Source organism: Hypanus sabinus, chromosome 11 (genome assembly GCF_030144855.1).
Source record: "Hypanus sabinus isolate sHypSab1 chromosome 11, sHypSab1.hap1, whole genome shotgun sequence".
NCBI classification, from domain to species: Eukaryota; Metazoa; Chordata; class Chondrichthyes; order Myliobatiformes; family Dasyatidae; genus Hypanus; species Hypanus sabinus.
In genome coordinates, this window is record NC_082716.1 from 83,616,790 (window position 1) to 83,629,718 (window position 12,929).

A 12,929-nucleotide genomic window follows, 5' to 3' on the forward strand; every position below is an offset into this window, starting at 1 on the left:
AAAACAATTTAGAAAATGCCCAAAACACTTTGGAGGATTATTGGTCTGAAGTGTAGGTTCAGTCGGCCTTTCTGTTGATCTGCCTGATCGGATGAGTGTTTCAATCATCTTCTAATGTTCTTTCATATTTTATGCATCACCTTCTTCACAACTGTGATTGATTGACCTTGATGCGGCTTTCCCTTTGGAGCAATAGGGGCATGCAGTGGGGATTCAAAGGAGATGTATATGAAGCTTGGATTGGGCAATTAAAAAGGACCAAATTCTCCCAGCAGAGATAACTATATTTCATGAAACAGACAAAACAATGAAAGGGGAGTTGAGATATTGTTTTCACCATTATACTGTGAGTCCGGAATTTTCTACCCAAAATGGTGGTGGCAGCAGAAACACTCATCATGTTTAAAAGACTGTATTTGCTGTTTCATAATCTACAAGGCTACAGTAGGAGGTGGAAGTTGGGAATAGTCCAATTAGTTATACGTGGTTTAGTCAGCGTTTGTTAAAGAGCATCCCTTTGTGTGCCAGGATTTTTTTCTTCTTGTGCACATGAGTCAATGAACAATGCCAAAATCTGCAATCGTTTAACTGATTTGGAGAGCTTTAAATTTATGCAGAGAAGTTAAGCACTGTAGGAACGTTTTATAAGTCACAGGACTAATGGATTTTGACAAAGCTGGAAGCAGAATATCCTCCACATCTAATTGAAGCAAATCACTCTCTCAGATCATCAGCAGTGGTGCCACTCAGCAAACTATTTTTCTAGCACTTCATGGGCTATAAAAACAACATCTCCAGGTTCTTGGCACTGATCAGTGTGCTGTACAGAACATATGCCAAGAAGTTTGCACGTTCAGTCCCTGGTGTGTGCTGGCTCAACTGATATTCACTTGGTTTTTGCTGCATTTACATCAGTCTTTCTAGGTTAGTGACGTGAAAACTCAGCCTGGTTACCTATGATGGAGTGAGAAACAGAATGGTGAAAAAACTCAGTGGGTGAAGCAGTATCAGTGGAGGCCAAATGTGTAGGTTAGGTCAAGACCATATATCAGTGCCTGTCTCAATTTTTACTCTAGAAGCTCACAGCATATACTGATTATTTTCTGGGTGAAAAAGTTGCCCTTCATGTCCTTGTTAAACTTCTCCTCTCACATCCTAAATCTATGTCCTTAGTTTTCAATACTCTAACCTGTGTGTATTTCACCCTTTCTATAGCCCTCATGAATTTGTTAACATCTATAGTATCTCCCATCATTCTCCTACACTCTAATTAATAAAGTTTCAGCCTGCTCAACCTCTCTCCATAACTTAGACCCTCAAGTCCCAGCAGCATCTCGGGAATAAACTCCACTTAAGATCCCATGGCCAACTTACCCACCTGATCAAAATTCCTCTGTAATTCCTAATAACCATCTTCATTGTCATGACACCTCCAATTTTAGTGTCATCTAAAAGCTTACAAACTATGCCTTGTGCAATACATTCTTATCAAAATCATTGATAGAGATGGCCCCTGGAAAACTTCAATCAAGCCCAGTTGCAAGATTCCCTGTTATCCAGTCATAACAACAATAACCATGTTTAACAGTAATTGTATAGCTCTCCAGTTAATGCCTACAACGAGTCCTGTCAATAGAACCCTGAACATTTTATTTCTTTTAGAGATACAGCATGGTAACACTCTCCCAGCCCATTGAGATCACATCACCCTAATACACTCTTGTAATCGAGTAATTTACTACCTTTTTTGTTTGGAAATTGGGAAGTCCCCACACAGTCATGGGGAGAACATGCAAACCTCTTACAGACAGCAATGGAATAGCTGGTGCTTTAATAGTGTTGCACTAATCACTGCACTACCATGCCAACCAGTATAAACAAATTCACTGGCTACTTTTGGATTCCCGCTAATTCACTGGAAATCATCAGCTGAGTGAAAAGTGCCGGTTGGTCTGTTGGGAGCACAGCAAGACGCCCATTGATGCAAGATGGCGACACGACGCAGCGCGCAGCGGCCACTTTGGAATGAATATCTGTAATCTGTCAAGTAGGATGCCGTTTACAATCCTGATTTGATGGAGACAGACGTGTGAAGCCCGGAGGAACACCTGGTGAAATTTTTGAAATGCCTGTTTCGCTGCCGCTGCTACTGTGCGATCGGAAAAATCTCTGGGAGGAAGGCCCTGAATCCTGGGCTTTGCCTGTTGCCGGTGGCTGGTGCCGGGGTCAAAGCGTTCGGCAGAGATGGTGCTCGGTGCTCGGTGTCGGAGGGCTGGTCGGAGGCTTGAAGTTTTCCGATGGACTCGGAGTTGGCTGTGGTCGGGGCTCCCAAAGTGCTGCATCGGCAAGCTGCGGCACTGGAGGTTCATGGCAGGAAGAGTTTTTCTTCCTTCTAACATCTGCATGAGATGATGGGCTGTCGGGAGTTTGAGACTTTCTTTTAAACCATGCCACGGACTGCTCTTTATCAGATTACGGTATTGCTTTGCACTGTTGAAACTATGTGTTATAATTATGTGGTCTTTGTCAGTTAGTCTTTTATCAATCATGGTATTGTCTGCACTGTTGAAACGATATGTTAACTATAACTATATGTAATTATGTGGTTTTGTGTATGTCTTGTAGCTTTAGGTTTGTCTGATGGGTTTGTAGTTCCTTTCCGGGGAACGTGCTAAGACAGTAGCGTGATATCGATACGCAGCAGCCTCTCTGGACTCTGGATTGGGGATTACCAAACGTTATGTGGTTTTTCATGATATCATTCTGGAGGAACGTTGTCTCATTTTTTTAACTGCATTGTATTTGTGGTTTATAAATGACAATAAACTGAATCTGAATAAGGGATGCTGCCAACTGCAACATTCCTGTCTGCAGGAGCATGAGCTGAGGGATGTGCTAAAGCTGATATAGACAAAGCAAAGGCTCAGAAGGGAATGACCACAGTCTGGATTCCTTCTGCTACAGAATATGGAGGGTCTGAGTCAGGTGGGAAGTACATCAAACAACAAAAGAGTGTATTAACCCAGGTGGCCACATGAGCAGCAATTGTGCTGTGTTTCTAAAAATAAGTTAACATTAAGTAAATGTAAAACTTCTGTACTATATTTATTCTTTTGTGTGTATTTTTTATTCTAAATAAAGTTTATTTCTGAAATTAAAAATATTGAATGACAGCCCAGATCTCCCCAGCCATTGAGATAAAAAAACCTTGATATTCCACTGCTTGGTCTCAGGAAAGTCACATACACACCCTTGCTAGATATGACAGCCCACCAGCTTGGAGGAAAGCATGGTGAAATCATCATCTGAAAGAAATGTCTATCTCTAAATATAAACATAGAAGAGTATAGCACCTTTCAGCCCATCATGTCTGCACTGAACTTGATTCCGATCTAGCTAATCTGATCTGTTTGCGAATTGTCTATATCCTCCCCACCCCCCATTCCCTGGTGTTATGGGCACGCGGAGCAAGAACAACAGAGTAATGTGATTAAATATTTTTACCGAGTTACTCTAGTAACTGTACATACTGGGCAATTTACTGTGCAGGACTTACAAGCTGATCCTGCCAAGATGAAAACATGCTCATTCGAAAGCCTGTGAGACAAGAGAAAGTCCTCCATGCACAGGAGGCTCAACTGAATCACTGCACAATCAATCAGCTGCACTCTCACAATCAATCTGATATGGATCACCTGATTGTTTAAGTACCTCGAAAACATGCTGTCATATCTGCTTCCACCAGGTCCCCCAGCAGCATGTTACAGACATATACATTAAAGCAAACAACTGTCTTGCAAATCTCCTTTAAACTTGCACTCTCTCACCTTAAACTTATGCCCTCAAGTATTTGACATTTCCACATGGGAGAGAAGTTCTCAGAATCTACTCTATTCCTGCCCCTCATAATTTGAAATACTTCTTTCAGTTCGACCTGCAACTTCTGATGCTGCATGAAAACAACCCAGTGAAAACATCCTGGTGATCCTTTCCTGCACCCCTACCAAAGCCACTTCAATATTACTATAGCGTGTAATCATATTCCAAATATGGCCCAAACTAAGTTTTATACAGCTTCCTGCCATTGTTTGTAAGGAGTCTATATGTTCTCCCTATGACTGTATGGGTTTCATCCAGGTGCTCCAATTACTTCCCACAGTCCAAAGATGTATTGGTTGATAGGATCTATGGTCATTGTAAACTGTCCCTTGATTAGGCTATGGTATTTGGACAGCATGACTGGAAGGGACAGAAGGGCTTATTCAGCACTGTATCCCAATAAATAAAAACATTGCTTCCTAAATTTCATAATGCCTTGAACAAATGCAAGTAGGCTGTATGCCTTCTTTATCACACTATCCATTTGTGTTGCCCTTTTAGAAAGTTAAGGAATTGCTTCCCAAGATACATCCATAGGTCAATTCACCCAATGGTGCTGCATTTAATGTATACTTCCCCCTCGCATTAGACATCCAAAATGCTTCACCTCACACTAATTTCTCACCTAAATTTGCAGCTGATTTATCGCTGCCATAATAACCTTCATCACCATCCACAGCCCCACCAATTTTGTGTCATCTGCAAACTTGTTAATCGCTCTACCTACAGTTCCATCCAGATCATTTATACATATCACAAAGAACAGATTGTGACAATCAAGTCCCCCCCCCCCCACCATTTTTGACCTACAAAACAAATGGAAGTTTCATAATTGGATCCAAGCCAGGTATGGCCACTACAATTATTTGATACACAATGGGCGGTTCAGCATGAGAGTGCAACAATTCAGATTATGCCAGGAGCTAAATTAAAACTCTGTGCTCTCTTTGCAAAGTTTAGTGGTGATGTTTGAGAGATACATTTCCTTTCCTGAAGATTACTTGATTAGCTAACCAACCTTAAAGTAGATTTATAATTGTGGCTAGATAGAAGGAAATTAACCAACTGCAAAATCAGATCTACACAAATGCCAGCTTCATGAAGGGAGAATCACTTCAATGTCAGTTATTCTGTCAAGTCAATGATGAGATGCTTTATTGGTTTTCTGCTGAACAGGTCTTCTGATTAATTCAGATTGATTCCCGTTCTACAAAATTCCACCAAAGCCATGTTTAAATGTACAGATCTGCTTTACAGCTGTTGAGTGTAAGTGGTGGTCAGCAAGCTTCACCAGATTTCAGACAGCAAGGTGTTCATTCAGTTTTAACCTTGTTCATGACCTGAATATATAGGCTGATTAGATCCAGGACCTCTGCTTCCTGAACAATAAGTGCATAACAGTAAGTGTTTTAATCTTTAATCGGCAAGTGGACTTTTGGACACTGGAGTGTCACATTGTTATCCCTGTGCATGATGCATTGTTCAGCAATTTGATGCAAGTCGGTGGATTATAATTGGCTGTAAAAAGTAAGTTAACATTTAGTTTCCTGTGACCAAGACCTTGGGACAATTACTGATATTTTCCAGAGGTTAAAGTAAATGTTCATTCTCTCAAAATGATCAAGCTTATGTGTTGAATCCTTTTGGAGTCCATTGGAATGAAGCCACAATTTTATAAAAGGCCCGCCAGTAACTACATTAAGAGTTTGAGGAGGTTTCAGAAGTCACCAACGATTCCAGCAAATTTCTACAGATGTACCATTCTGATCGGTTGCATTACTTCTGGGTATGAAAGTACCAAGTCATAGGACTGGAGAAAGCTGCAGAGGGTTGTAGACTCAGCCAACCCCCTCATGGCACTAGCCTCCCCATCATCAAGGATATTTTCAAAAGGCTTCCTCAAGAAGGCAGCATCAACCTTCAAGGAGCTTTATCATATAACACATGCCATCTTCTCATTACCACTATCAGGGAGGAGGTGCACACTCAATATTGTAGAAAAAGCTTTTTCCCCTCCACTATCAGATTTCTGAAAAGTCCATGGACCCATGAACAATACCTTATTATTTTACTCTCTTTTTGCACTATTTATTTATTTTTAAACATATTTCTTTTAGTAACTTCTAGTATTTTTTACATACTACATTGTAGTGATGCCACAAAACAATGAAATTCACACCACATGTCAAAAATAATAAACTTGATTCTAATTCTGATTCTGATCAAAGCTAATCTAATCACTGCAGGTATTATTAATCAGAAAAAAAAGTTAAGATTCCAAGGGGCCTCAAGATGGCAGATGCTTGTTCCTGTGGGAGCATTGAGAAATAGGTGCAATATTTGAAAATAAGGGTGGTGAGTTTGGGGGAAGGCTTTGCCCAGGGAAACAAAAACCTTCTTTCAGCAGAGAGTCTTTTCCTCAAAAGCCCAGTGGTAACAGAGATTTTGAATACATTTCAAGGCCGAAAAACAGAGATATTCTTGAAAACCAATGTAGGGAAAGGCTACCAAAGTTAATTTGTGATGAGATAACTCATTATCCAGTACTGATAAGTTGGTCTGAGGGAACAAATTACCTAAATCTGCTCCTTGCTCACATACTCAGACCTTTCGGCACTAAAACGTCCTTATTTAATTCAATGTAAATTTTCTGGGACTAACTCCAAGAAAAGCAAAACCAATACCATTGAATTAAAAGCAAATTATGTGGAGAGGTGATATGACAGCAGGGTGTGACAAGCAACTTCAGGAGCATTTGAAATGAGCAGTATAGAGGGTGGAAGGAACAATAGCATTTGACTGTTGACTGGCTTCTGGAGGGGGCCATGGTGGGAACTGAAGAGTCTTAAGGAGAAGAGCTTCCAGATGCCTTCTACTTGAATTCACCCTCCTATTCCTATCTTGAACCTTCTGCTTGTTGTCTCCTGTACTGGCAACAAATCATGCAGGCACATTAAAAGTTTAATCTATTTTCAATGTCCCTTATTACCATGCTTATTGTAGATCTTCAGGTCTCAACCTATTATGAGTTCTTTCCCTCCGCATTGACCCACACTCTCCACTTTCTCTTCTACCTAGACCAATTTAAGCAGAAGATATACAAGCACATACCCTCAGGCTCAGGAACAGCTTCTATCCCACTGTTATAAAGGCATTGAACAGTCTCTCCTATGACAAGATGTACTCTTGGCCTTACACCTCCCCCATTACAGTCTTTTAGTTTGTCTGTCTGCATTGCAGCTTCTCCATAGCTCGAAGACAAAAGACAACAAACTGTGCAAATACAAAAAGAAAAACAAAACAAACAAAATAATGATAATAATTAATAAATAAGCAATACATATTAAGAGCATGTGATGAAGAGTCCTTGAAAGTGAGTCCAAAGGTTATGGGAACAGTTCAATGTTGGGGTGAGTGGAGTTATCATCTGTGGTTCAAGAGCCTGATTGTTGAGGGGTAATAATTGTTCCCAAACCTGATGGCGTGGGTTCTGAGGATCCAATACCTCTTTCCTGATGGTAGCAGTGAGAAGTCCCTGATGCTGGATGCTGCTTTCCTGTGTCAGCCCTCCTTATAGATATGCTCAGTGGTGGGGAGGGTACTACCTGTGATGTACTGGACTGATGTTGAGTAAGATTTTATTGATGTGGCACCACTTAGCCAGATTTTCACTTTCCCTCCTATATGCAGATTCATCATCATCTTTGATTCGGCCAACAACAGTACTATCATCGGCAAACATAAAAATGACATTGGAACTGTGCTTAGTCTCACAATCATAATTGTAAAGTTAGCAGATCAAGGGTTAAGCGCACAGCCTTTTGGTGCACCTGTGCAATCTAAACTGTTGGAGTCTGCAAGTGAGGACGTTGAGGATTCAGTTGCACAAGGAGGTACTGAGGTCTAGAAAGTATTAAGTCAAGGTTGCAACCCAAAACATCAAGTTCCTTGCTCTCCCCACTGAGCACCTCCAACAGATTGTTTATTGCTTGACCTACCATCAACATTGTCTTTTGATTTCACCTTTAAGTCTCCCATGAATCCTCTCATTTTCACATTTCCCTTCAACTTGTTATCCATCGCAGAGATACGGTTAGCAACAAGAATCCACAAGTGTATGTAAGGACTTTACTCTGCATTGTTGATATTGTGCCTTGTACTACCTCAAAGCACTGTTGTAATGAATGATCTGTATGAAATGCCATGCTAAACAGAGCTTCTCATGGTACTTCAGCATGCGTGACAATAATAAACAAATTTACCAGTTTACTAGTTTACTAATTTCCCTTTTCCCCAGGTCCAAATATAGCTCCTGGCTCTAAAACTTTAACTGATTCTCTTTCCATAGATGATGCAGTGTTTTTATTCAGATTGTCAGCATTTGTGATTATTTTGAATTTCAGTGGAGGAGACCATGATATTTTTTTGTGTGGAGTAACTTGTAACTGCCAAGGAGTTGGATAATAATTGGTTTAATGTAGGAGTTGGCAATAATGGTGAACAAGACGATGTTAGCATCAGTGTTTAAGTCAAAGCTTGATGGTAAATCACACAGTCAAGGAAAGCCACTCTCAAAGGGTGACAGCAGACTGAACTGTAAAGAGAGTGAGAGTGCTAAGGGGAAATGCTGCACACATGTGATAAAACTAGAAATGCTCACCTTGATCGCTGAAGATGCAATCTGGATTTCATGCAGTTTGCGTAATGTCGTCTCTCGGTCAATGAAATAGGAAGCAGCCAGCTGGTGAAGGGTGTCCAAACTGATAGCAGAATTGTTATTGAGTTCAGTGTTCTTATTCAACTTTTGTTTGTCCACAAATATAGTCAGCGATTCTTCCCCTGTACATTAAGAAAATGATTAGCAGTTAGCGAGTACCTTACTAGTGCAAGTAGACAATTGGGTGAGTTACAGACGCAAGAGTAGAGCACATTGACGTTTTATCTCTGGAATCTAAATTAAATTTGTTCCAAAGGAAAAAGGTAAAATAAATCTATCAATAAAAAATTGGGGAGTGCTCTCTCTTTTTATCTCATGCCAGTCCTCTATTCATCTTCCATTACTCCTGTTTCTCTATGCTTCCCTTTCTAAATGTCTCTCTATGTCTCTGTTTCTCCATTTCTCTCTCCAGATTTTCATGAGTACAAATATTCTCTTAAAATGTTCAAATATCTCATTTCTGTTCAACCTAGAATAAAACCTTCTCTTCCCATGGCTGTTTCTATTGTTTGGAAGTACAAGATTTACATTTGCTTTCTGTTACTTCTGAGATTAAAAACCAGAAACCATAGGCTGAGCTTTGGAAAGAACAGAAAATGAGAGGAATTAGTTGTGACATTTCAGAAATATTAGCAGAAAATGTTAGTCCTATTCATCCAGCCAAACATCTAATCATTTTTTAAAATCTTCTTTTCCAGTTCTGATAAACCTGTATAGAACATTCTTAACATCTCCCAATTTGATATCACCATTTCCATTTTTTTCCATCAGGCAGAACCACTCACTCAAGTCTCACAAGAACCATCTGATCTCTCCCTTCCTAGCAAATGTAGCAACCCCTCTACAATGCTGTGGGGCTTAATTTTCATTGGGCTGACTTCATTTGGGAGGGACTGAAGTGCAGGTGTCTGTGATGGATCAGACTGAGTTTTGTACACTGTTTGAGTTAGTCAGTTTGTTGGCTCAGGATAAATTACTCCTGACCTTTCCTGCCCATTAAAAATACTGCAAAGACAGCATGTAGCTGGAGAATTCAATCTTTCTCTCCTTGTTTTACCTTTCACTCCTAGAGGACAATGAAATACAGCCTAGATAAAAGATTCCAATGAAAGGGCTGCTTCTTGAGGGCAAACTGCTGATCCATCCAACATTTTCCCCGATGACTATTAATATCAGGAATGGGTAGTTTTTGGTCCTGATTGACACTTTTAACATCTTTGCCTCTCACTTAATGAAAATTCGCCATTTTTGTAGAATTAAAATGATCCCAAACAAAGTTCAGAAATGAATAGCATTGTCCTCTGACTCAATTGCACTCTACAATTACAATAGGATGATTATTTGATAGTGGCCATTATAATAGCATATAGAGGACCTTCACTCTGATGCATTTAATAGGGGTATTCTTTCACAGTTCCAGTGACCTGAGTTCAATCCTGATCTTAGTTGCTATCTGTTAGGTGTCTGCATGTTCTCCCTATGACATATGGGTTTCTGACAGCTTTCTCCCATATCTCAAGGACACGTTAATTTTCCATTATAAGTTGAGCCTAATATGAAGAAAAAAATGGTGTAATAGAAGGAAATAAAATGGGAATATGGAGGGTTATTGTAAATTGGTGCTTGAGGTTCAACACTGATTTGATAAGCCAAAGTGCCTGTTTCAATGTTGTATAACATCATGATTTTTAAGATGCAAATGCATGTTGATTAAAGCATCATAGAGCTAGTAAGCAATACAGCATGGAAACAAGCCCTTCAGCCCAATTCATTCATGCTGACATCCCTACAAAACCTTCCTGTTGAGGCACTTTTCCACATGACTTTTAAACGCTGCTATTGTAATTGCTTCAACAACACTCTCTGGCAGCTGCTTCAATATACATTATGCACAGTCTTGGGTGTGAAGAAGTTGCTGTTCAGGTCCCTTTTAAATCTCTCATCCTTCACTTTAAACCTACGTCCTCTATTTTTTAGTTCCTTTTCTCTGAGAAATCTCCCATGTTCCAACAATAATTCCAAGCCTCCCCAACCTCTGTCAAAATCTCAAAACCTTCAGTCGTGGTTAATCCTCTTTGCATTCTTTCCAGTCTAATAATGTCTTTGATGAAATAATTAAGCTTTTTGAAGTTACTGTAATTTCAGTCTGTTTGACCACTTCCATAATAAATAAATTGGTGCTATCCAGAGCTTCCAGGAAACAAGACGCTTCACTCTAGACATGGTTACAAAAATTCTACATAATTTTGGAAACTAATGCATCTGTGAAGAAAAGAGTGTTCAAGAGAGCTTCAACTTGAGATAATTATTTGACTTTAATTTGAAACTGAAATGTAATGGAAACTGAAAGGCCTCAATAAAATAGGAATAGAGAGGATGTTTCCAATTGTAAGAGTGTCTAGGTACCAGGGGCTGTGCCTCAGAATAAAAAGATATTCCTTTAAAATTGAAATAAGGAGGAATTTGTTCAGCTGGTGAATCAGTGGAACTTGTTGCCACAGAGAGCTCTGGAGGCCAATTCATTTTGTGTATTTAAGGTTGAGATTGATGGTAAAGGGTTCCATGAATTGTTTGGGTTTTGGGTTACATTCAAAATCCATTAAAATCCTTTACAACTCTAATTCCTGTCAAAGGCAGTCAGTGCTGGAGTTCTCAACTAAATCAGCTGAGGACTAAGGTCTTGGTACCAACACCTAGAATACAATCAGCTCCTTGCTCCTCTCCTGGCCATATGAGTCAGGGATTTGAGAGGAAAACAATGTTCCAAAAGTATAATGCACAAAGTGGTATGAACCCACCCCAAAAAGCATGCACTATAAAGATGTATAGTCCTTATGACAAGATAACACACGCAGCTGTTCATTCACAACTGCAACATTATGAATGCTTTGAAATCAGAATTGGTGCACTTTACCTCCAAGTGTTCCAGATAGCAAGAAATGTGTGCCATACTTCTTGATCAAATTATCAATTATCTGTTGTGGACTTGGTCTCCGTCCTAACATGCGGATATTTCTGATGAACTCTGGAGCTAGAGGCAAATCTGAGCCCAAAAAGTCTCTTCTTTCCACTGCTAAATTATTTACTTTCCATCGACCAAACTCTCTGCCAACAGAAAAGCACATCATAAAAGTAAATAAAGTAAATCCACGATGGAAAGGACAGATCATCTCCAAATAATGCAATGCTCAACATAAAGCTTCCATTGTGGGACCTTGAATCAGTAGATCTGCACATACAGAAACACCATAGTGGGAGATGTACTTTGTACTTTCCTTACACAATATGACCATGGAATAGCCATATATTGTATGCTGGGCAGATCAGACCTAACTCTGTACATGGGAGCTGGTCAGGGAAAGATTCATTAGGCTAATTCCAGATAGGTAAAGGCTCGTCTATCCAAGCGGATGAAAAAGTTAGGTGTGTATTCATTGGAATTTTTAAAAACTGAGGGATGTCTTAATGAAATATATAAGATGGTAAAAGAGGCATAATAGGGTAGAGGCTAATATATTTCCAAGAGAGAAAGAGTTTAACGTGCATGGAATAGTCATTCAAAACTGATGTTAGAAAGAATCTCACAGAGGATGGTGAGTCTCTCAAATTCCCTGCCTTAAGGGATTGTGGGTATATCACTGGGGGGTATTTAAAATTTAAAGAGGAGGTAGATACATTTTATGAAAGATAGGGAAATTGAGGACTATGTGGAACTGCCATAGAGGAGGAGTTGAGACCTAGGGCTGATCAGATTAATAGCAAAGCAGGCTTGAGGAGCATTATGGCCTACTCCTGCTCCTATCTTTTGTTTTGCATCCTTATGCCATTGTAATTTCTCTGAGCATGTTTTTCCATTATTATAGCATGTTACAGAAAATGCTGAAAATATCCAACAGTCAGATGGAATCTGTGGAGACAAACAGAGTTAGTGGACTGGATCTTGCTGATATCATCATACACAAAAAAAAAAGCTTGAGATTGCTGTCCACGGACATCGAAGTCTTGAATTTGCTGAACTGGTTTATTGGTTGACAAGTGTTCCGCTCTTGGGCTCTGAGGCATAAATTGAATGAAATTTCACAGCACCAGTTTGGTGGGGAATCTGCTGCACGATTTTTGAGTTCTTATGTTTCGATGGAGATGCTACTGTTAGACAGAAGGGTAAGCATGAGGTATACTGCTTTGCTTTTAGGTAGTTGTGCATTTCTTTTAATATTTAAAGGTAACCAAACATTTTAGTTGTTTTTTTATTTTGTGAAGATTCATTCTCTTTTAATGAATTATTCACTCAGTTTTAAAAACCTTTTATGTGTCAGCAACATTGGGAAGCTTA

The 12,929-nt window shown here is 39.6% G+C and overlaps 1 protein-coding gene across 1 annotated transcript in view; it reads right to left on the bottom strand.

Annotated features, from left to right (window-relative positions):
- The window catches only part of LOC132401622 (BMP/retinoic acid-inducible neural-specific protein 3-like), a 219,767-nt gene that overhangs the window by 108,420 nt on the left and 98,418 nt on the right, over positions 1 to 12,929 (bottom strand). The window contains exons 2-3 of the mRNA XM_059983643.1: positions 11,511 to 11,701; positions 8,540 to 8,718 (exon numbers count right to left, since the gene is read on the bottom strand). Coding sequence (XP_059839626.1) covers positions 8,540 to 8,718; positions 11,511 to 11,701 — 370 coding nt within the window. The remainder of the gene's footprint in view (positions 1 to 8,539; positions 8,719 to 11,510; positions 11,702 to 12,929) is intronic.